This window comes from Fonsecaea multimorphosa (assembly GCF_000836435.1).
Source record: "Fonsecaea multimorphosa CBS 102226 unplaced genomic scaffold supercont1.1, whole genome shotgun sequence".
Lineage (NCBI taxonomy): Eukaryota > Fungi > Ascomycota > Eurotiomycetes > Chaetothyriales > Herpotrichiellaceae > Fonsecaea > Fonsecaea multimorphosa.
The window spans coordinates 1,756,730-1,779,015 of record NW_015971635.1 but is presented as its reverse complement, the minus strand read 5'-3'; the positions used below and the strand labels follow the sequence as shown (position 1 = coordinate 1,779,015).

Genomic DNA, 22,286 nt, shown 5'->3' with positions numbered 1-22,286 from the left:
GCGTGTAGTCGGAGGACACGCAGCCAGCCTCCTCTGAGGACTTTGGGCAGTGTAAAGTGCAGCATGACCATATGGGAGGGCTCTTGTACAATATAGGACAGTTTCTTCGAGCACGCGACCGTGCAGGCGTCGTTGGAGAGCGAGTCAGCGACGTTTATCTAGGTGAAAATATCGATGCACTGCCGAAGAGGCGCATACAGTGTCCAATAGAACGAGCGAAAGTAGCAGCAGGAATCCCTGGAGCATGAGTCCCTGAAAATCCTAGAACTTGGTGCTGCCTCGTGGCCAGGAATGTACCGTATATCACCTGTGAATGCCAAAGGACCAGCATATCAAGGAACCAAAGTGCCTCTTTTCAATTCGACAAAACAAGATGAGAAAAAGAGGGGTTAGGGGATCATGATCCTCGTCTATCCCCCACTGTGCACCATGGAGGATGGGGGGATGAGCAGGAGGGACGGAGGGATGGTAGGACTTGGATCTAGGACTCAAGCTTGGCAGCAGTCCAGCCAATCGGATGGCCACAGATGACACCGGCCCGCGACAAGGCTCCAGTCCAACTACAACAACACAATTTCTTACATTCTTTCACGCGGTCCCGAGGGGGTAAACGGCTCCCCATCTTGGTGGCCAGGCTATATCCGATAGTCCCACGCTCGCGAGGGAGGAAATCCGACTTCTGCTGAGGCATCCACTCTGTGGAGTTTCTTGATTGGAATAACCTCTCGCCCCGTGTAATGGCTGGCTCATTGGCCGAGGACTCACATATCATGAGAGGTGGCAGTGCAGTGAAGAACTGACTTCAAACCTCTGTATATATGTGCGAGTAGCTACCATGGTCTTGTTGCGTCCAGTTCAACAATCAGCCAGCACATCGCACCTCTTCATCTGACGCCGCCACACAGACCAACACCTCTACACGATGCCCTCTCAACAGAACACTATGCTATGTAATGCATGCGTCGATACACTGTCGGCGGTCAAGATGCGTCCGTCAGGAAACTGGAGCGGCACCAAGCCAGCGCTCTTTGAACACCCTGAGGGACCGAATGAGTGGGCAGGCTCTCACCACATCCATGAGGGCGACTTCTATGAGGCAGTCCAGCAGGGGTGTTACATCTGCTGGACAATCTACAGAGACTGCAGCACCGAGCTTCGAGAGCAAGCGCGTGCATTCCGCACCTTCTACCAACTCCGAGCACTGGACGCTGACGGCACACTCCCTCACCTAGAGGATCATTACGAGTTAGAATTTACTACTGAAATTTTAAATGGAGAGGCTCCCATCGCCAAGCAGCAGGTTTTTGACTGCAGCGGCGTTTTCAAAATCATTCCTAAAAATGGTAAATTTTCCCATCCCAGCCCACTATCATTTCTGTGACTGACCGATCTCGCTAGAGGTATCTGCATCGGGGGAGCCTCTCGCTTTAACACCAAATACATTTTCAGGAAAATGTAAAGACCAAGTCCGGCAGTGGCTGGATAATTGTCGTGCCGAGCACGTTCGATGTAATCAAGACTGGCGCACTGGATCTGGTTCACCTGTTCGCTTGCTGCACATCGATCCGGCCTCCGAAGGCACTTTCCGCTTAGAAACGTTTGCAAACAAAACTCGGCCGCCGAGATACGTTACGCTGAGCCATTGCTGGGGGGCTGGAACGGCAGTCACTTTGACCACGGAAAATCAAGCACGCTTATCGGCAGAGTGGTCTCCGATCAAATCGCTCCCAAAGAGATTCCAGGATGCTATGGAAATTGCACGTTGGATGGGAGTCGACTATATCTGGATTGATGCGTTATGCATTATTCAAGACTCCAGGGACGACTGGCTTGCGGAAAGCACAAAGATGGGCGACATCTATACGAACTCATTCTGCAATATTGCAGCTACGAGCGCAGACCCTAAACAAGGATGTTTTACCGAACGGCGTGTCTATATGGTGGAGCCATATCCTCTACCCAATCCTCAACTACAGGACGGAGAAAAGACGTACGTCATCGGCTACGATGATTTTTGGAGCAACAGCCTTTCCGACACGGCCTTGCACACAAGAGGGTGGGTTCTTCAAGAGCGCTTGTTGAGCCCACGGACCATCCATTTCGGGCAGGAGCAGATATTCTGGGAATGCCGGTGTGAAATGGCCTGCGAAGCATATCCTGATGGCATCCCCGAGCAGTTTCATAACCGCAAAATGCACGCCTGGAGGCAGGCAGACAAAATTCTCGACCCAGCCTACAAGCGACCATCGGAATTGTCATTGATCTCGAAATATCTGCCACGAATAGTCTCCAATTGGCTGACCTCAAGCTCCAAAGCGGAGGATCACCATTGGGTCTGGGAGGTGTGGAGCAGGATCGTCGAGGCGTACATGGAATGCAAATTGAGCTACGGCGAGGACAAACTCGTTGCCATCTCTGGCATTGCTCAAAAGGTCGCCGAAGCCACAGAAGAACGATATCTCGCCGGGTTGTGGGATAACGCACTGCTGCCACAGAGTCTACTCTGGTGCGTTCTAGGCCGGAGACAAGCCGATGGCACTCCATCATTGAGGAGTGGTTCAGCAGGAGACGTGGACTATCGGGCTCCATCCTGGTCGTGGGCCTCCCTTGAGGCCAAGGTCATCTGGAACTGGCCTGCAAAGTGTGAAAAGGTCGTCATTGACATCCTGAGCACCGATATTGAACAACCCAAAGGCAGCAGACTGGCCAAGGTATCATCAGCGCAGATGAAGGTTCGAGGATATCTAATTGAGGCCTCTCTCCATGTTGCGAATGGGGATATGGACGGAAACCCGGAAGAGGACGGACTATATACGTTGGTGCTCAACAGTCAGGACGCCTCCAACGACATTCAACAATACTCGATGGAACCGACCATCTACCTCGATACGCCGATGATGCCAGAGTCTGATTCAATGGATGTATTTCTACTTCCGATCTGCACACAATGGCAGGGGCGATCTGGACTGGAGGCCACAACTCTAGCAGGCCTACTGCTGAGAAAAGTGGTATCGCCCGCGGCCGGGACGAGGTACGAGAGAGTTGGGATATTCGGGTTGGATCACAGCCAGGCGGGCGCGATTTGTGGCATTGGCCCTGACGATGCCCATCCCATCGAGAATGCATTGGGGAGGATGAGACGAGAAGACATTTGCCTCATCTAATGGAGGGCGCCATGGACATTCAACTTGAAGTGTCCCTCACGTTGATGATGGCCATAACGGCCATTGTGGTGGATTCTGCAGTGGAGAACCTGTATCACCACATCTTTTAAAAGTATATGCACTTGATGGTGGGAAAGGAAACCTGGGTAAAACACATTCTATAGTTATTGTAGTCTTAATTATGTACCTTAGAATCCGTATAAGCTGTACTAGCACAGCTTTTCTCGAATACAGGAGACTTCAGGCTATGAACTTTGTCTCGTTGCTACCTGACGGGAATTCTTGTGATATGCAATACGCATGTCGACAATTAATGGAAATTCAGTTCCATTAAGCAGACAACAATAATAATGCAGGTGATGGTTTAGATATGCACCGAATGGGGCTTGGGTACTGGATCGCGGCTTCTTTGGGTGAAGGCTGGGAGAGCTGCACCCTGATCGGCCCCAAAAAGACATCACCGGACAGACACAGAAGACACCTCTTAATCGTAACGTCACCAAGGTCGTTCCCTTGTTTACTCGTGCTGTGTGCTTCTCTGTGACGCCTCTAGTCCGGTGCAAAGTCCATGAGGGTGTGACGGTGTATCTATTAGTGGACTGCAATTCGACGTTCTGTAAGGAAGAGAAACCGTGCGCGCTCATCACCATGAATACTGCCTCAACAGGGCGTTCAACAATTTATAGGTTCCGGGGCCAACACATCCATCAGAGCTTTGCGCAGCGATCAAGGCGCCCGAGACCAGCAGGGATCGAGTTGCAAAGATGCCGCCGGTTGGGCGACAGACTTTCTTTCATGCAGCCTAGCAGACGCCAATGCAAGCCACTCCAAAGTTCCCAGCTGGCACTTTTGTCAAGCGAGTGATCAAAGTCTGGCAGCTGAGCTGACAGTGAGTCCCCCAGTGAGTCACTGAGTCAGTGCCCTTCCGTGTGTGCCTTGCGCACAGACCCTTCCACCCAGCTACACAAATGTTCGTTATTGTATCCATATATTTGCTATGGAATTCTTGCGCCCTGCACCCGTCGACGAAAATGCGGGTTTTCCCTCAGGCACAGGGCATCAAGGATGAGCCCGTGTTCAGGGCACCCTACCTACTGCCCATTCGTGCCGAAGCGTAGGACCTTTGGACACCCACTCCAAGAGGGGAGAAGATGAGCGGCCCCTGTGCGGCCCAAACAATCATGCAGCCCTGGTGGCCCGTTGAGCCACTCAGATGCATCACAGCAAGCCTCGGGGCCTTGAGCAGCGCCACCAGAGCGCTTCAATGCAGCCAATGCCCCTGCTAAACCCGCCCAGGCCATGCCTATCTGCTTGTCCATCACAAATGAAACACAAAAGGGTACCTACGGAAGGAGGCAGGTCGATTGAAGGCCTGGCTTCAATCATGATGGAAATTACACAGCTCTGCTGCTCAACAAGTTTCTGTCGAGAACCACTCTATATAACGCGCCCCCCGCCTTCCTCCTAAGTTCCAAAGTTCTGAAATTGTGTTATGAACTTCTGAATTCGTGGTGACAAATTCACACTCTGGTTGAATGCCCCGAAGAACTGACATCCCTACCAATCTCGACCTTCCACTGGCTGCATCCGGCGCATACCTGAAAGCTCACTTAACTCCTCGAGTTGACTATGCGAAAATCATGCCCTCCCACTGCCTCTCCCAAAGGTTCCATCAGGGGTTGCGCTCTTGTGCATTTGGTCCGGGGCCTACCTCTCCATTGAACCTCGGCGACGGGTGCTTATACACCTACCTTACCTTACCCACTGCGCATTGCAAAGGGCACATGGGTTTCTTCGCACTGATGTGTGTTTGGTGATGAACTGACTGCAGACTCTTCCCCAAGACCTTGTTGCCACTCCTGGCCCCCTCAGTCCGTTCAACCTTGGGCTCCTCAACCAAGACACCGTCTTGGCGACGCTTTCCTCAATCGAGATGCCCGCCGCGGCTCTGTCGCCCCAGCCAATCAATGCCCGTGGCTCGTGGGACTTAGTTCTCCCCGCCTGGTCGATGGTCATTGGCCAATGCCGTGGTCATCCGCCTCCTCAACGACCAATATGATGCCCGTCCTCGGTGAGGAAATAGTCGGAGGAAAGAATCGCATTGCCTGCTGCTCTATCATGGGCTCGAGGCTAGCCTCTCCCAGATGCACGACCATCGGGTGTTTGGTGTCGGGGTATACACGGTCGGTACACGGATTTCGGAACAGATGGTAAAGCGACGTGAACTGGGTGACCACCGTGCCAGCCCAACCGTCCTCGCCATGCTCGCCCTGCTCGTCCTGATGGACTCTATCATCTTGGTTTGGCGTTGGCTCTCTTTATCACACCCCCACAGCTTCCAGTATTACCATTCCCCTCCTCGACTCATCCATCCTGCTACCCCCCAACAAAGTCATTCATTATCCTGCCCTCTCCTTCTTCCTCTCTTCTCCCAAGTTTCCCGTCGCCGTCACTTCTGATCATTCTATCCCCTTCCCTCAAAGCATTCTATAGCAAATACTTCCTCCAACTCTTGGACGAACAATCAATTTGCTGGGTAATTCCTGCTATCTCTCCCCTGTCTGGTCTAAGCCCCTTCCATGGTCAATTGCACTCTTACTGTTGACGATGTCATCGTTCATCAACATGCCCATCCACCCACCACCACATAACCACGGCGAGGTTAGATGCACTGCCGGTCATGACTCCTATGACGACGGCATGACTCCCAAACAACGTAAGTCTCACTATCGTCCTTGCATGCCTTTTCTGATTGTCTTTCAGTCACCGAGGTCAAAAGACAAGCCGTCGAAGAGAACGGCGGGCTCTTTTGCCCTACTTGTGGGAAGAAGTTCTCCGGCAAATATGAATACGCAAACTCGAACTATCAGAGGCACCTTCGCGAGCAGAGCACTCGCGTTGAATGCAGCTACTGCCCCTCCACATTCGCCCGTCCCGGAAACCTGCACAAGCACTTGCTAGAGAAGCATCCGCAGCAAGTGTGCATGCATTGCGGCACGGTTCCAACCCCCAAACAGACTCCTCCTCAACGCTTCCAATGCCCACTTTGCCCACGGACATGCCGCAACACGGACGATTTGAACGCTCACTTGAATGCAAAACACCGGAATCAACGCTAAATCTAAACGACTCACGACTGAAGCTGGATGCCACACACGAGATGACCATTGGAGATGGACCCCAGAGCCAGAAGAAGCTACACTTTGAGATTTTTGATGACTTTGGTCTGTTCGAGGCGTTTCGACGTCAGGTTTGCTTCCTCCGACCGCACTTTTGTTACCCAAATCACCAGATTTTCGATGCAAGAGGGATGATGAGACGGGCCGGACAGATAATGGCCAAACTACACATACTATACCACATGATACCCACACTTTTTGACAATCTTCCACCGTCTCCGTAACTCCTATTTGGAGATCTATCAAGTTCCTGTTCCCACTTCCCCTGCCTCCCACATCCTTGATATAGCTATCCCTCGCACCAGGGGCATTTTAAGCCTTACCACCTGGAGCGAAACTATCGCCTTGCAACGCAATTCTATGATTTCTTCATCCACCGCCCAACGATCAGCATGCAGGAAGTAATTCCCATAGGGCGGCATGTCACCGTTTATGGAGAACGAATCTGCCATCTGCAATCCTACTGCATCGCCTTAACGCGACACCTACATTTGTACATATCATGCATACAGTGTGTACCGGGGATGCCAACGCCGGGCTCATCTATGCCTGTCTGTGTACCTGGGGCACCTAGGGGCGGCCGCCGGGAAGAGCACATCTACACCTACGCCTCCTAGAGAGTCGCAATCATCACTGGGAGGAGCCTACTGGAGAGCCTATTGAGCCCATGGGGGGTGGGTATGGACCACCTACACATGTCTGTAGAGGCCTGAGAGCCAGTTAAACACGCCCTGAGCAACACGCCTGAGGCTGGAGCTCGGGGGACGTACGTTAGGCTTGGTGGGGCGTGGAAATGGGCACCAGACGCCTGGAGGAGCATACCTAGAAGGAGGCCACCCAGAGGGCCGCCCAGAGGCTCGGGCAGGTTCTGGGCTGGGTTACATGCATGCATAGCTTGCCTGGCCTGGTGACAGTCGGAGGGTAGCTATGGAGAGTAGCATTTTCACCTGCCTTCCGTCTCCCGTCTCCGTTTCCGTCTTCAAGTCGGAGAATTTGGACCGGGACGGACCACCACGAGCAACGAGTGAGAGAGATGAGTGGGAGTCATTCAGTCTGCCGCAAAGTCTGCCCTGGCCCAGTGACGCAGCACACGAAAGTGGCGAGACTCTGGCCTACACGACACGGCAAAGCATGCAAGGTGATGGCTGGCGGTGGTGGTGTTGGTGGTGGTGGTGAATGAGTCCTCCTCCGCGGGCCACCTACGTAGTTGGGTATCGCTCTCTGGGGCCGAAACTCAACCGTTTGGACACTGGGCAGCAGCGACAGCGACGTAAGACAACCCGACTCGGCGTGATGCGCTCCAACGCTCAACGCTCCAAACGCTAACTTTACTTTTACAAGGTTTGTATTGAAATCACTGCATGTAGAGGTTGGATGTGGCCTCGGAGACATATGGTTGTCGGAGATAATGATGAAGCGGGTGGAGCTCTCCAAGAGAAAAAGAAAAAAAAAGGCAGTCCCCCAAGCATCCTCCCCAGAGCTTAGGAACTGATAGGTCTATGAGTGGCCCGTGTTTCATCAAAAAGCACCTCGTACTCGTCGTGACCCATCAATCATGCATGGAAATCGATCGTTTCGCAGAGTAGGCAGAGCTAGCTCCGCCCGTCGTCGCTCGCTTTGGCATCTGTGACAAATTCCTCTTAGACAATACTCCCAACTACCTACTCGCTACGTCAGTGGTGGTGTGAGAGAGCCCCATCCCATATCCCATCCATCTGCAGTTCGCACAGCTTCTCTCCGTCACATGCGTGTTGGACGGCAGAGCCGGGTAAGGAGAAATGGGCATTGCCATTGAAAAAACATGCGAGTACTATTAAGCTCCGAAAGTCCCTGTGGGGCAAGACGGGGCAGCAGCCAATCGATCAGGGCCACTGCGGTCAATGGAGCCAATTCCGCTGCGTTGGGCTCAGATCGGCCCTGGCGATTCTGGCCGCTCTAGCCGATAATGGAGTAGTCGGGCTTGGAGGGCGACTCCACTCCTTGAACCAGCTGCGTCACTAGGTACGGTGCTGCTGTTCGGGCTTTGCAACTGCCCCCTTGTTCGAGCAAAAAGCCGTGACAAGCCACTGGAGGGGGTGTACTAGGTAAGTACGAGTAAGTAACAGAGTCCTAGCTAGATTCTCGGTACGAATGAGAATTAATCACCTGTCGTAGAGAACCCGAATTTTTTCTTACACCTGTGTTGGTATGACGTTGGAAGTCGACGTGTTTCGCGTGCCCACCCCCGTTTTTTTTTGTCGTTAAATCGCTGACACCCGAACCCGCTTATCCCATTTCCGAGGGGCCGTGGCCCGTGGGCCTGGTTGTCATGTGGAGTTTTGGGGGCCACACACTGGCAGGCCACACCCGCACTTAGAGTTTTGCCACCTCAGGCAGACACGGACCTCACTTCGTGCTTTCTGACTCCCAACTTCCTCCCACGCATCAACTGTTTGCGGGCGCAAAAGTCAGGTCTAAACGCCTCCAGGATGGTTCTGCATAAAAATGTCATGATGCAGTGCACACGCGCTACTTATCTGGCTCGTTTTCTGGCCGTCTAGGTCATATATTTGTTGTCGCGCAAGGCTGAGGATTAGATAAGCTTTGCTTAGTCATGCAGCCCCAGGGACCACAGAAGGGAAAAGAGAAGAGGGGTATGGGAAAGGGCAAGGGAGCACCCTGAAACTCCAGGGGTGCCGGATTTCCTGCCGCCCATCCAATGAAACGTTTTTGTTCTTTTGTCTCATGTGGATCCCGCTCAGACAAATGAATAGTAATCCTCTGTCTCGCTCTTCGCCAAGCAGGGCTCAAAATAGATCAAGGCGACGTCGACTCGCTCGGAATACGCACAGATGACGAGCAGCGAATACTCTGTTTTAGGCAATGGATCCAGCATGGGCATCGAGTATGGTACCCTCGTACATGGTCTCTCTCTACCTAAAGATTTTCGAGCTTGGGGCTCTAGCCGACTTTTAAGTGCGATAAGCTTAATTATGGATGCTCCCATTCGCTATTTTGTGTATAAGCTTGTTTTAGTGCATTCTTCTTCGCCGTCCTCAACAAGACAGGCTGGCGATCAATATTCCGTGCGCGTGAATCCAAGTAACAACCCTTCGCTGATAGTAAACGCAGCTTATGAAAAGGTTCGCCACACGCCTGTCGACATGGTGCCTTGGTTCGGGACATTCTAACCCGTTGTGTTGTGAAGAGGGATAGCGAGACTTGTTTTCATTGGTTCTACTTCACACCAGAAATAGGGTGATTAGTTGTGTGAGCTGGGTTTGGATACGAGCGTATAGGTAGCTTGACGCGGCTTTGTGGATGTATCTGGGCATCAGGGACGAAGGATCTAAGTATGTCATGAATATGACGAGTGTTGGTGGGGGAGCGCACCGTTGGTACTGCGAACGGCTGGTGCTGCTGTCGAGGTGAACCATTTAAAGCGGCGAGAAACCGTATTGGATGACCTTCAAAACCCACGTGATAAGATGGCGACATCCACGTGAGCGGCTCGGTGACAGCCTCGCCCTATGAATTTCACCTCCGCACCCTCGTCTAGTGTTTGAACCCCAATTCTTTGTGCGCTCCCTGCGATTGACATCTTGATGAGTCCAAGGCCCCGTCAATGATTGTCAGGAGAGGCTACGGACAGGTTTGAACCTTCGCATCAAAGCTAGAGCAGTCATGACGACCGCAACGCAAAACCCTCCAAACGCGACGTACGTTTCTCCCCAACATCTCACGTTTTGCCAAACACGACTCCCCCTCCTTGTTTTCTGACTGACCGGCTGATACCATCTTCCTCTCTCTAGGGTCTACGTCAAGAACCTCGAAGAGCGGATCAAGATCGAGGAGATGAAGACCGCGCTGACGGAAATCTTCTCCGAGTACGGCAACATCATCGACCTGGTGGCCAAGTCGAACCTGAAAGCCAAGGGCCAGGCGTTTGTGGTCTTCGACAGCACCGAGTCGGCGGCGCGGGCCATCGAAGAGATCCAGGGGTTCGAGCTGTTCGACAAGCCCATGCAGCTGGACTTTGCGCGCACGCGCTCCGACGCCACGGTGCTGCGCGAGGACGGCGAACCGGGCCTGGAGAAGTGGAAGAGAGCCCGCCTTGCCGAGAAGGAGAGGCGGCAGGCCCAGGAGGCGACGCAGCACAAGGCGACAACGGCGGCGACGACGACGACGACGCTCAAGAGGCCCGCACCCGGCGCGGCCGCTGAGTCTGCCACAGCAACAGCAGGAGGAGGATTGATGGCGACAAGGCCGGCCAAGGCAGCAAAGGGCGCGGGCCTGAAAGCCTCGGGCACCAATGCCGCAGCCATCATCCCCGACGAATACCTACCTCCTAACAAGACCCTGTTCTTGCGGGATCTGCCAGATAGCTACGACGCAGACGGCCTGAGCCGAATATTCAGCCGCTTCGAAGGATTCAAGGAAGTCCGAATGGTGCCGGGGCGGAAGGGCATTGCATTTGTTGAATACGAGGCTGAGGCTGGCGCGATTAGTGCAAAGGAGGCGACGGCCGGTATGCAACTCGGTGACGAGGGCAAGGGAATCAGGGTTACGTATCAACGAGCTTGAGTGGTGGTGCTGGACTGGGGCAGGAAAATCCTATTATACGGTCGAGGCAACAGTGCTGCTGCCGGCTATTGTATTTGATACCCATGCATGGATTGGCCGGCGTTGAGGATAAAAGCATACAACATCCCGCAGGGTCTTTGCACACCCTGATGTCAAATCAGAAAATCACATCCTCATCCTCATGCTCGCCTAGGACATCCTGCGGTTGCGCTCCGTCTTCCTGTTCTGGTTTATCTTTCCCTGCTTGCCTCTGTTTCAGAAGCTCGGCGTCCGCGGCGGCTTGATCCCGTTGTTTCTTTCCCGACACTTTCTTCAGCCTGTAGAATTCTTCTCGGTCAAGCTCGTCCAGCTCGGAGTTGATGTCTAGATGGGGTGTCAGCAGCTTGGAGATAAGATTATGCACCAGGTGAGCTTACATTTTATGGTGTTTTCAGTCCGGGGAATGATGACATGTTCAATGGCATTGACTGCGTGTATGATTAGCTTCCGGTTGGCCTCTGATGTGTTTCAGCAAACGTACCTCTTCGGTTCACAACCTTGATGACTTCATCCAGAACCATGAATGCCGTCTGTAAACTCGCAAGCTCAACCAGGGTCTCGACTGCTCGGGTATAGGTCTCTCGACACCTCTGCACCTGCTGACCTCCTTTGCCCAAGCCCGTCAAGCCAAAATCATTGATCTCGTCCTTTGTGTATCCTTCAAACTGCGGGAGAAATACACCCGACACATTCTCTTGCTTGGACTTGATCCTGAACCGGGCTTGCTTGACGGACTCTTGGATCTGGTAGCCAACGTCTCCGCCGACCGCGTATGTTACCTCGGCAAGCGAAAATGCGGCAATCTGCATGACTCTTCCCATCTTCCGTTTCGCTTCGTCAATTCTCTTGAGGATTTCTGTGGCATTCTTTTAGCTTCGTGGGATCGCAGAGGGGGTTAGTTGCTTGTGCAGACCTCGAAACCGCCTGTTGGAAGGTTAGCAGGTGACGATCCCAGTAAAGGGAGGAATGCGGTTTACTTTGTCAACGCCTCGCTTTTCCTCTTCAGCAGACTGTGGCCGGTCTGAGCTCCCTTCAATTTCGCATTCATTTGACCCAACGCCTGCCGCGTGGGGAAGACGGCCTCTCTCTAGAAAGTAGTCAGTCATAGTATCCTCGGTGTTTTCCCTCTCAATGGTCTCACCCCTGCGCCGGAAGACATCCTGTCCACGGGCTATTTCTCGAACTGTCTGATATGGAGCAAACACAAACACCGAAATGGTGAGATGGAGCAACGAAGATCAATGCGGCAGCAGCTTATCACCTGGCGAAGCTGCAAGGCTCGGGGAGGCATGACGGTGCCAAGCAGGCGTCGCTAAAACTTTAGTCCGCCCATACAAAAGACCATGTTGCGCAGCGATCTACACAACTACATATCTTGGTGAGTGTCTTGAAAAGTTCGAGTGATATTATATTCATACTATCTGAGACCAAGAAGGCTGATGAGAAATTCCGACTGTAGATGCGCACGGTTGCCCTGCACAGGACTTGGGAGCGTTCCGCAAGGCAGCTAGCTTAACAGTTTGGAAGCAATTATGAGCACCTTGATGAGCATTAGACGGAGCGGTCCTTACAGGTCGCCTAAGGTTGCGCCCTCGCTTCCTTATGTAGAAGGACATGGTATCAATATGATGAGGTAAATGTCAGTTCGCAAATGCGCGAGAAGATGACCTCCGCAACTGCCAAGCCGGAGCGTCGAAACTTTCATCCGGTTGCTTCGGCTGCCTGTATCTGGATTTAGCGAGATCGCGACAGAACTTCTTCAGCACAAAAAACCGCCATGCCTGGCACTCTCCGCCGGTCGCATAACGACTCGAAGGTCGCCATGAAGTCTCTCAAACCAGATCTGTACCTCATCGCAAACGAGGATACCATCTACGAACAGGACATTCTCCGAAACCCCGGAAGCATTCGACCATGGCTAACCTACATCGACTTCAAAATGCGCAATGGCACGATTCACGAACAGGCATTTGTACAAGAGAGGGCATGCATACAACTACCGCGATCGTACAAGCTGTGGAAAATGTACCTGGAGTTCCGGATCAAACACCTCAAAAAGAAAACCCCAGTCAAATACAGGGCAGAGTTTAACAAAGTCAATGCCCTGTTTGAAAGGGCGCTCATTTTGTTGAACAAGATGCCGGTCATCTGGGAGATGTACCTGACCTTCCTCCTGCGACAACCCTATGTCACCAAAACTCGAAGGACTTTTGACCGGGCGCTCCGGGCTTTGCCTGTGACGCAACACAACAGAATTTGGAAGCTCTATAAATCCTTTGCCAACTCAGCTGGAGGAGAGACCGCGGTTAAGATATGGGCTCGCTATGTCCAAGTGCATCCAGAGGACATGGAAGACTACATCGAACTCCTCGTCGAGACCGGACATTACCTGGAGGCTGTGAAGAGATATATTCAGATATTGAACAACCCCAAGTTCAGGTCAAAGCACATCAAAAGCGAGTTCCAGCTATGGAACGAGATGGTCGAGCTCATGGTCAACAAGGCTCGAGAAATCGGTGATAGCTCGGTCTCTGGGTTCGACCCCGATACCATTATCCGAAGCGGCATCGAACGATTTGCCGACCAACGCGGCAAACTGTGGGCAGGCCTTGCAACCTATTGGATCACCCGCGGAGATTTCGAGATGGCGAGAGACGTTTTCGAGGAGGGGATTACCACCGTGATGACGGTGCGTGATTTTACCATGATCTTTGACGCGTATGTCGAGTTCGAAGAATCTATATTGTCCACTCTCATGGACGCTGCTTCTGCCCGTGCAGCCAAAGGAATCGTCGACCCCGACAAGGACTTCGAGCTTGACCTGAAAATGATGCGGTTTGAACATTTGATGGATCGCCGACCATTCCTGGTCAACGACGTCTTGCTACGGCAGAATCCTAACAACGTGGTCGAATGGGAGAAGCGGGTTGCTCTGTGGAACGATAACAAGCGAGAGATTGTTCAGACATACACGGATGCAATTGCAGCAGTCGCCCCCAAAAAAGCGGTGGGCAGATTCCACGAACTGTGGCTGAATTACGCCAAATTCTATGAAGAAGCTGGCGATTTGGACACAGCACGGATCATTCTCGACAAAGCGGTCAAAGTGCCATACAAATCTGTTGCCGAGCTCGCAGACACGTGGATTGGTTGGGCTGAGATGGAGCTGAGGAACGAGAATTTTGACGGTGCCATGAAAGTCATGGCAACTGCCACCAAAGCCCCGAAACGGAGCACGGTCGACTACTTTGATGAAACCCTCTCGCCGCAGCAGCGCGTGCACAAGTCCTGGAAAGTCTGGTCGTTCTACGTTGACCTTGTCGAATCGGTGGGTTCCCTGGATGACACCAGGGCAGTCTATGACCGCATCTTCGAACTGCGAATTGCAACTCCACAAACGGTAGTCAACTATGCCAACCTCCTCGAAGAGCATGGCTACTTTGAAGAATCCTTCAAAGTTTACGAGCGAGGTCTCGACGTGTTCACATACCCTGTTGCCTTCGAGCTGTGGAACCTCTATCTCACCAAAGCCGTCACCCGCAAGATTGGCATTGAGCGGCTTAGAGACCTGTTCGAGCAAGCCGTAGAACAATGTCCGCCCCAATTCGCCAAACCGATCTATCTCATGTACGGCAGCCTAGAGGAAGAGCGAGGGTTGGCCCGTTCGGCAATGCGAATCTACGAGCGCGCCACACGTGCCGTGAGCGACGAAGACCGCCTATCTATGTTCGAGTTCTACATCACCAAGTCAGCCACAAACTTTGGGTTAACGTCTACACGCCCCATCTACGAACGCGCCATTGCCGCTTTGCCTGATAAAGAGGCAAAAGTCATGTGTCTCAAGTTCGCGGAGATGGAGCGTCGTCTGGGAGAAATCGATCGCGCAAGAGCGATATATGGTCATGCATCTCAATTCGCAGATCCGAGGGTAGACAAAGGGTTCTGGGAGACGTGGGAGAAATTCGAGGTGGCCCATGGCAATGAGGATACCTTTAAAGAGATGCTCCGGATCAAGAGGTCAGTGGCTGCGCAGTTCAACACGGATGTGGCGTTTATCGCGAGCCAGGCGGTTGCGAGGGGCCAAGCTGCTGCTACTGTGGCTGCTGGTGGTGAAGCTGAGGGAGCGGCAGCTGAGCGGAGGGAAGGCGAGGTTCAAGATGCCATGGCTGCATTGGAAAGACAGGCGAGGGCACCGGTGGGCTTTGTTGCGGCTAGCACTGGACCTGAGGGCGGGAATCGAGCACCACCGTCGAAACCGGTCGACGAGACGGAAACCACAGCCGACCCGGCAGTGGCTGCGAATCCGGATGCCATCGACGTCGACAGCGACGATGACTGAACCTTGTTACAGTTCTCGGAGGGAACCTGTGCCAATTGTGACGAACCACGACCCATGAGCGATCTTCTTTTCTTTCGTCGCTGGAGGCATACACTCTGGCTGACCCGGTCTGATTTGATTTGAACTTGGAGCTTGATCATACTGGAGGTACATAGCGCAACAGGGGGATGGGGAGGGCAAGCAATTTTTTGAAGCATTCAGCGACGCGTTTCGTGGGCTGCTATAGGTTGGGACGGTCATATTTCGCTTCTCGCTCTCGTCTGGGGCGGTATGGTCTGTCAGTCGGCTACCTATTTAGGTCGAGGCCCCGGAAAGAGCAGTCAAAAATAGTACCTAACGATCAAGAAAAGATCTCTTCTTGCCCACCTCACTTACTCCGTATGTACAGTATCTCCTAAGCCACCAACATGCAAGTTCCTCTCTTCGGTGAGTTGAAATTCTCAGACGATTGTCCCCATTGAGAGCGAGGGGCTCACGAGGAGGCTATCCACTCTATATAAAGTGTACTCGGTACATCCTTTCGAATCACTCGCTTCGGGCCAAATGTCGAGAGATTTCCAAGTGGCAAAACGCCCCACTGCGACCTATGTGCTTCGAGGTCCCTTTTGTCTATCCTTCTATCGTACCGCTATGTCTTCTGGATGTCACTCTGTTTGCTGTACTAGGTGCTGACTGACTGACTGACAGACTGACAGTCCATGCTGGTCGGAGTGTGCGGGCGGGTAATGCGGGGGGATCCTATTCGTGTCAGGCCCCGTTATATATCCCAGAGTTTCAGCCTCGTGGCAGTGCACCGGGTCTGGCGATATGGATGCGAATCGCAGATTGTCCCTCATGTCCTTCGTCGGTACATATTTTCTTTTGTTTGACCCGTCGTTCTCCATTTCTTTCACCGTCATCTCTGTATCTCTCACTTCGGGTAGTTCTTGACATGGAAACTCTTGACCTTGACAAATTGCTCGAACCCCAATCTACTCAAGGTCACGCCCTTGCCACTATCCTTCCACCCGGTCCAGGCGAGGTCCGGGCTCGGAAAGTCCGCGCGGTTCACAAACACGGTCCCCGCCTCGACCGACCCGCACAGCTCTTCGCCCCTTGTTGTATCTTTTGTCCAGATCGACGCCGTGAGCCCGAACTGCGAGTCGTTCATCAGTCGCACCGCCTCTTCGTCGCTGGAGACCTTCTGGACGGGGATGACGGGTCCAAAGGTCTCGTCGCGCATGACGGACATGCTGTGGTTGACGTTTGTGAGGAGCACGGGCGCCACCCAGTTGCCCTCCTTGGGGCCAGCGGGGGATTTGAAGGTTTCATTGTGCGGCGTCTCATCCACAGCTCCAGCGGCAACGGCGTCGGCCACTTGTTTCTCGATTGTCTCCTTCGACCTGGTCGAGACCACGGGCCCGACGTGGGTAGATTTTTCGAGGGGATCACCTAGTCTGTATCCTTCCAGGACCTTCTTGACTTCCTTTAAGAACGAATCATAAATGTCCTCGTGAACGTAGACACGTTCAATGGCGCAGCACGACTGGCCGGAATTGAAGATCGCACCGTCGACGATTTCTTCCGCCGCCCAAGCTGCGTCGACATCCGGGCGAATGTAGGCGGGATCTTTGCCGCCGAGTTCCAACCCCACGGAACAAGACACGCGCGAAGCCGCCAGTGTCTGGATGGCAATCCCCGCAGTCACTGAGCCCGTGAAACAGATGTGGTTGACCTCCGGTGAGAGGATCAAGGGCTTGAGATCCGTGGGGCTCCCGCAATGTAGGTGCTGGATGACATTCTGCGGCAAGCCGGCACTCTGGAAGATGTCGACGATGTGTTCCACAATGGTCGGCGTCTGCGGGCTCGGCTTCAGGATCACGGCGCAGCCGGCCAGCAGCGCGGGGATCAAGCTGTTCACCAGGATCAGGTACGGATAGTTCCAGGCGAAGATGACCAGCACGACACCCACGGGTTCCTTGCGGGTGATATATCGCTTGAACCCTGCCTCCTTTTCACCGTGGATAGTCGCGTCTCGTTCGAGAACGTCCGGCGCCACTGTGTTCAGGTATTCCGCTCTCTTGACTGCCGTTGTGATTTCCTTGGCCGTGTACGAGATGGGCCGGCCCATTTGCTCCGTGAGTTCGCGGGCGAGCGCATCTTGTCTCTGCAGCAGTATCTCGAGGGCTTTTGACACGATCTGCTGTCGGGATTCGAGGGTAGGGTGGGAGTGGCGGTAGGAGTTGAAGGCCCTTTGGGCGGTGGTTCCCAGTCGCAGGATCTCCTCTGGTGACTTGCCGTGTCGGGTTAGGATTGGTTTGTTGGTCGTGGGAGAGATTGTGGTGATTATTTCGGCGACCATGTTTGCAGTTGTTTTGTAGGGGTGCGAAAGAGATACAGTTGGTAGATGGATTGGCTCAATGTAGTAAAATTGATAAAATGTCCCGCCGCCACCGCGGGGAAATGTGGCGAGGCTGAAAAAATACCGCCGAGCCTCAGCCTCGCCACTGGCTGCAAGGCTGAAGGGCCGCAGCGGCCTGGAAATTCCCCTATTTGAAGCTACTGTCAAGTAAGAATAGACATTCTTTTCAACTTTCGAGGTGCCATCAGCGCTTTGATATTACAATACTCCATAGCCCGCCATTGTGGCCCCTGGGTTCGCGGCTTCTCGTGATAAGCGTTCACATCCACATACCTCGTACTCTTACTCGATACCCGAACCAACAATTTGTCTCCAACTTTATGGGCCTTCTCGGTGAATCGTCGTCTTCTGAAGATGCCCGGCTAAAACATATTAATCCAACTCCAAAGTTCCATCAGGAGCGCAATGACCCAAAATTGTAGCTCTCTGTTGCCTCCCCCAAGCCCAAGCCACGAATTGATCGGCATCCATGGGATGGTGGTGCGGTGTCTGACAGCTAACGACCCACGCACCAGGACCAACGATAGCATTGCCAGGAATACCAGTCAAGAAGATAGCGTTGCAGCTAGGACTGTCGCAGTACTTGAGCGGACGACCCGGCGGCGGCAGAGGCATTTTACCCGTCGCCTCGACTTGCTGGAACAAAAGATATGATAAGTCAGACATGACACTGGTGTACTGAAATGGCCCAAAGGACTGGGAAGGGAAAGGGAAAACAAACCGCATCAATCACGTCCTGGGCGAACAAAAGAGCCGAGTTGGCGACGTATACTGCCAAAGAGCGGCGGAAGTCGCGTCGGAGGACGGTCTCGCTACGGCTGATGCCATGGTGGATGGCGATGCGAATCTGGAACAGATGGGCGATCTCGAGGAGGTGCTGGATCTCTTTAGTGTAGGCGATCATATCCTTGATGACGATGAGTTCAACCAAGGGGATGTCGCTGGAGCCCGGGGGAACAGACATGAGGGCAAGACCATGGCGGACGCGAGCGAGGCGGAGGATTTCATCTTGGCGCTTGAGCAAGGCAGCTTCGAATCCAGCGTGGTTGTTCTGGGCGAACCAGTCACAAAGCTCGTGTTTAGGTAGACAGGCGGGCAGGAAATCTCCATCGATGTCCATGTCGTCGTCCATAATGATGGAAAGGTGGGGGAAGGTAAGCACTTGGTGAACCTGAAGCTATTGGGAAGGAATGAAATAGGAAGAGACACGAATGAACCTGTCGTTGCGTTGATAGGGGAGTAAGATGAGGAGCGAGAGACACTGAAGGCAGGTAAATGAAGATGAAGTTGCGCTGTGAACGTCGTTGGTTGATTTCGATAGACAGCGGTGCCTGCAACCGCACCCAGACCGCCATCTTATGACCAGACCCGCGAGCCTGCGTCGACGACTCCTGGAAGAATTGTAGACCACGCATGAAATACCCGTCTTGAAGTCAGATCCTGCCAGGTCCTCGTACTACTACGCATTGGTAGATCCTCAACTCCCATCACAGTAACCACAGTCCTTGTGCTTGTTGCGTGGAGACCAGAGTCCAACTCGGCAGGAGTCTAAACCTGTAGACAAATTTCCCGATGCCAACGACGTGGAGGTGGTGGTAGAAATTGACGTCTTGCTGCCCATCAGCTCTGCTTGTTTGTCCAGTGCCATTTTCCAGAATGTACTGCTTATTTCCCTTTGTTCTCTTTCCTGTCGCGTTCGTCAGTAGCTCGATAAACTCGGCGAAGCGGTCTCGCTGCCGGCGACCTTCCCCCAATTTGTCCATAAGTCGTAGCGTTCGAACATGATCGCCACCAAGGGCTTTCCAGGTCAGCTCGAGAAGATGCTCCTGGAGATCGGCTGCGTCGTTCACCCGTCACTGCGACCACAAAATGTGGCATAACGCGAGCGCAACTCTCTCTCTTCTTGGATGAGTGGGACCCAGTAATTTGGTGTGGAAGTCCATCTCAGTTCTCAAGAAAGCTTCAGCTTCCCCAAAGTAAGCATATTCGGAATACACCAGGGCTGATTGACCATCTGGTAAGTGAATCAATGACGGAGCTATCAAGCTATCTGCGGTCCCTGCACCAATCAGATAACTGGTCATCATTGGGGGTTATTTAAACATTTTAGCACCCAACTGGTGGGCCGCTGCTATTTCAATCGGACCAGGCGCTGAACGACACACAAGTCATGGCAGGGAGCCCCGGAGCCAGCTCCACACGCCCCGCGCTGGGTCTAGCACGTCCTCATCATCAAGCGGTTGGATTCGTCCTTGCTCCAAGGTCTTTGTGAGTGTGAACAGGGAACTCCACAACAAGCTTTGGGGCTCTTGGAAGACAAAATATCTTAGGAGCTCCGAGCACGGAAAAAAGACATCTGTTCTGTTCCATGCCATATACGACTACAACAAGAACCGGACCAATGTCGCTGCCATCGCCTGGTAATGTTAGCATGCAGAAAGCAGAGATCCCCGCCTATGTGCGAGGGAGTACATATTCCAGCCTGATCCTTGTTTCCCCCCTGACAGCTCTCGTGCTTTACATTTTCAAACGAAATTTGGATACAAAGCGTGTAGGTTGCGGCACCAAAGCATTGTCTGTAACTGACATGTCTATAAGACTGAGAGCCTCTTCCAGCAGAGCCATCGCTGTGGCAGTCCGCGTCCACTCCGGTATAAATGGCCTCTCGCACTAGACATCGTCGCAGAAGCTTTCCGCATGTTTGAAGACAAGCAAATCTTGCAATGGTTTGTTCGAGTCTTTACGGAAACGGGGCCGACTTTTGAGAAGACGATTCTGGGCTCCAAGAGCATCGACACCATTGAGCCGGAGAACATTGAGTCTATCTTGTCCACCAACTTTTCAGGTAAGTTGATTCGGACTGGCGAACGAATGCCGGAGAAAAGCAGAAAATCTTGGAAGGACTTTGTCATCTAATACACGGTTGACCAGCATACGGCCTTGGTGACCGCCGGGGAGTCTTTGCACCTCTTCTGGGAGACGGAATATTCACCCAAGAGTCTGCGCAATGGAAGCATTCTCGCGACATGTTGCGGCCCTTGTTCTCGCTAAATCGTACCAACATCTTTACCCAGGTAGAAGAGCACACGGAACACTTGGTGAGCTGCATACCAGCGGACAGATTTGTCGACCTACAAGCTCTCTTTTTCCAATTCACATTCGACACAACCACATTCCTGCTTTTCGGCAAGTCAATGAACTCGTTACAGGCCAAGTCAACACAAGATGCGACAGGTGCTCGAGAAGCCGAGTTTGCGGAGGCGTTTCGAAGATCTCAAGATTACCTTTTCCGTCGTGGACGTCGAGGGCCTCTGTATTGGACGGTCGACAGCAAAGAGTTTCGAAGACACTGTGCGATTGTGCACAAGTTTATTGACGAAGCGGTACACGAGGCCCTCGCAGTCACACATGAGAAGAAGGGCAAACCTGCAGAGGTGCATAGCTTCTTGGACGCTCTCATCAAGGAGACGCGCGATCCCAGAGTCTTGCGAGATCAGCTTTTGAATGTTATGCTTGCCGGCAGGGACACAACGGCATGCTGTTTGACATGGACCTTGTACGTTCACAGAGTGCTCTTCGCAAGTCAGTTCTGGCCCTGCTTGCTGATTTTGGTGCGAATAGCCGGCTCCTCGCTCAACACCCAGATGTTCTTGCAAAGCTGCGACAGGAGATCGCTTCTACCGTGGGTGTAGGTAAAGACTCTACTTTACCTAACAGGAACACCCTAAAGAGGATGAAGTACCTCAACCTAGTCTTGAAAGAAGGTAATCTACCACACCAATACTCTGTTCGTAGGTGTAAATGATTCATCTGACAAATTTTTCCCCAGTGCTTCGACTTTACCCTTCTGTGCCAATCAACTCCCGAACTGCGTTACGGACGACAACAATCCCCAGAGGCGGCGGATCCGATGGCCTTGCGCCTTTGATGGTCAGAAAGGGGGAAGCCGTCGGGTTTTCCATTCATGCGATGCATCGGCTGAAGAGACTCTACGGCGACGACGCCGATTCCTTCCGTCCGGAGCGCTGGGACCCAGACAACGTGGAGGAGAATGCCGTGGATCTCAGGAACATTGGCTGGGGCTACCTACCCTTCAGCGGGGGTCCTAGACTCTGCTTGGGAAGTAAGTCTTTTCTCTTCCTTGGATGCCGAGTTATTTGTTTTCAAACACACACACATACACATACACACACACGTATATATAACACATTGCTGACCCGTCGCCTTCAAGAGGAATTTGCTTTGCTTGAAGCCGGCTACGTCACTGTGCGGATAGTGCAGAAGTTCCGAACCCTGGAGCTGGATCCAAGAGATTCAGGAATCGCCATGGGTACCGAAAAACAAGAGGTCACCCTTGTCCTTGCTAGCCAAGATGGCTGTCGGGTTAAAGCGACTGAATAAGGTTCTAGTATTGTGGGCAATCTACTCTAAAGTTATATAGTTACAGCTTTGGGGGGGGGGCTCTAACGATTTAATTTGTCAGCCTTGTACGCGCTCCAGACATCATTGGCAGTTAGTCTACGTAGGTATGTATGTAGACAATGTACTCCATACAAATGGGCAATATCTACAAGTCCAGAGCACAATCCAGGAGTCAGGAC

The 22,286-nt window shown here is 52.8% G+C and overlaps 8 protein-coding genes across 8 annotated transcripts; 5 read left to right on the top strand and 3 right to left on the bottom strand.

Moving 5' to 3' along the window:
• Positions 1 to 985: 985 nt before the first annotated feature.
• Z520_00663 (uncharacterized protein) lies at positions 986 to 3,164 on the top strand (the record flags this gene model as incomplete). The annotated part of the gene is made up of 2 exons (XM_016771183.1): positions 986 to 1,343; positions 1,399 to 3,164. 2 exons carry the CDS (start codon positions 986 to 988, stop codon positions 3,162 to 3,164), a joined length of 2,124 nt encoding a protein of 707 aa, XP_016638093.1.
• Positions 3,165 to 5,789: 2,625 nt separating this feature from the next.
• Z520_00662 (uncharacterized protein) lies at positions 5,790 to 6,283 on the top strand (the record flags this gene model as incomplete). Its single annotated transcript, XM_016771182.1, has 2 exons — positions 5,790 to 5,880; positions 5,928 to 6,283. 2 exons carry the CDS (start codon positions 5,790 to 5,792, stop codon positions 6,281 to 6,283), a joined length of 447 nt encoding a protein of 148 aa, XP_016638092.1.
• Positions 6,284 to 10,006: 3,723 nt separating this feature from the next.
• On the top strand, positions 10,007 to 10,906 carry Z520_00661 (uncharacterized protein; the record flags this gene model as incomplete). The annotated part of the gene is made up of 2 exons (XM_016771181.1): positions 10,007 to 10,041; positions 10,135 to 10,906. 2 exons carry the CDS (start codon positions 10,007 to 10,009, stop codon positions 10,904 to 10,906), a joined length of 807 nt encoding a protein of 268 aa, XP_016638091.1.
• Positions 10,907 to 11,063: 157 nt separating this feature from the next.
• On the bottom strand, positions 11,064 to 12,104 carry Z520_00660 (V-type proton ATPase subunit D; the record flags this gene model as incomplete). The annotated part of the gene is made up of 6 exons (XM_016771180.1): positions 11,064 to 11,269; positions 11,323 to 11,373; positions 11,427 to 11,801; positions 11,859 to 11,869; positions 11,923 to 12,032; positions 12,087 to 12,104. The coding sequence occupies 6 exons, from the start codon at positions 12,102 to 12,104 to the stop codon at positions 11,064 to 11,066; spliced, it is 771 nt and encodes a 256-aa protein (XP_016638090.1).
• Positions 12,105 to 12,722: 618 nt separating this feature from the next.
• Positions 12,723 to 15,284, top strand: Z520_00659 (pre-mRNA-splicing factor syf1; the record flags this gene model as incomplete). The annotated part of the gene is made up of 1 exon (XM_016771179.1): positions 12,723 to 15,284. The coding sequence occupies one exon, from the start codon at positions 12,723 to 12,725 to the stop codon at positions 15,282 to 15,284; it is 2,562 nt and encodes an 853-aa protein (XP_016638089.1).
• A 910-nt stretch (positions 15,285 to 16,194) lies between these two features.
• On the bottom strand, positions 16,195 to 17,625 carry Z520_00658 (uncharacterized protein; the record flags this gene model as incomplete). The annotated part of the gene is made up of 1 exon (XM_016771178.1): positions 16,195 to 17,625. One exon carries the CDS (start codon positions 17,623 to 17,625, stop codon positions 16,195 to 16,197), a length of 1,431 nt encoding a protein of 476 aa, XP_016638088.1.
• A 432-nt stretch (positions 17,626 to 18,057) lies between these two features.
• On the bottom strand, positions 18,058 to 18,817 carry Z520_00657 (uncharacterized protein; the record flags this gene model as incomplete). Its single annotated transcript, XM_016771177.1, has 2 exons — positions 18,058 to 18,321; positions 18,407 to 18,817. The coding sequence occupies 2 exons, from the start codon at positions 18,815 to 18,817 to the stop codon at positions 18,058 to 18,060; spliced, it is 675 nt and encodes a 224-aa protein (XP_016638087.1).
• Positions 18,818 to 20,086: 1,269 nt separating this feature from the next.
• On the top strand, positions 20,087 to 22,086 carry Z520_00656 (uncharacterized protein; the record flags this gene model as incomplete). Its single annotated transcript, XM_016771176.1, has 6 exons — positions 20,087 to 20,236; positions 20,284 to 20,530; positions 20,617 to 21,241; positions 21,307 to 21,449; positions 21,515 to 21,808; positions 21,917 to 22,086. The coding sequence occupies 6 exons, from the start codon at positions 20,087 to 20,089 to the stop codon at positions 22,084 to 22,086; spliced, it is 1,629 nt and encodes a 542-aa protein (XP_016638086.1).
• Positions 22,087 to 22,286: the final 200 nt, after the last annotated feature.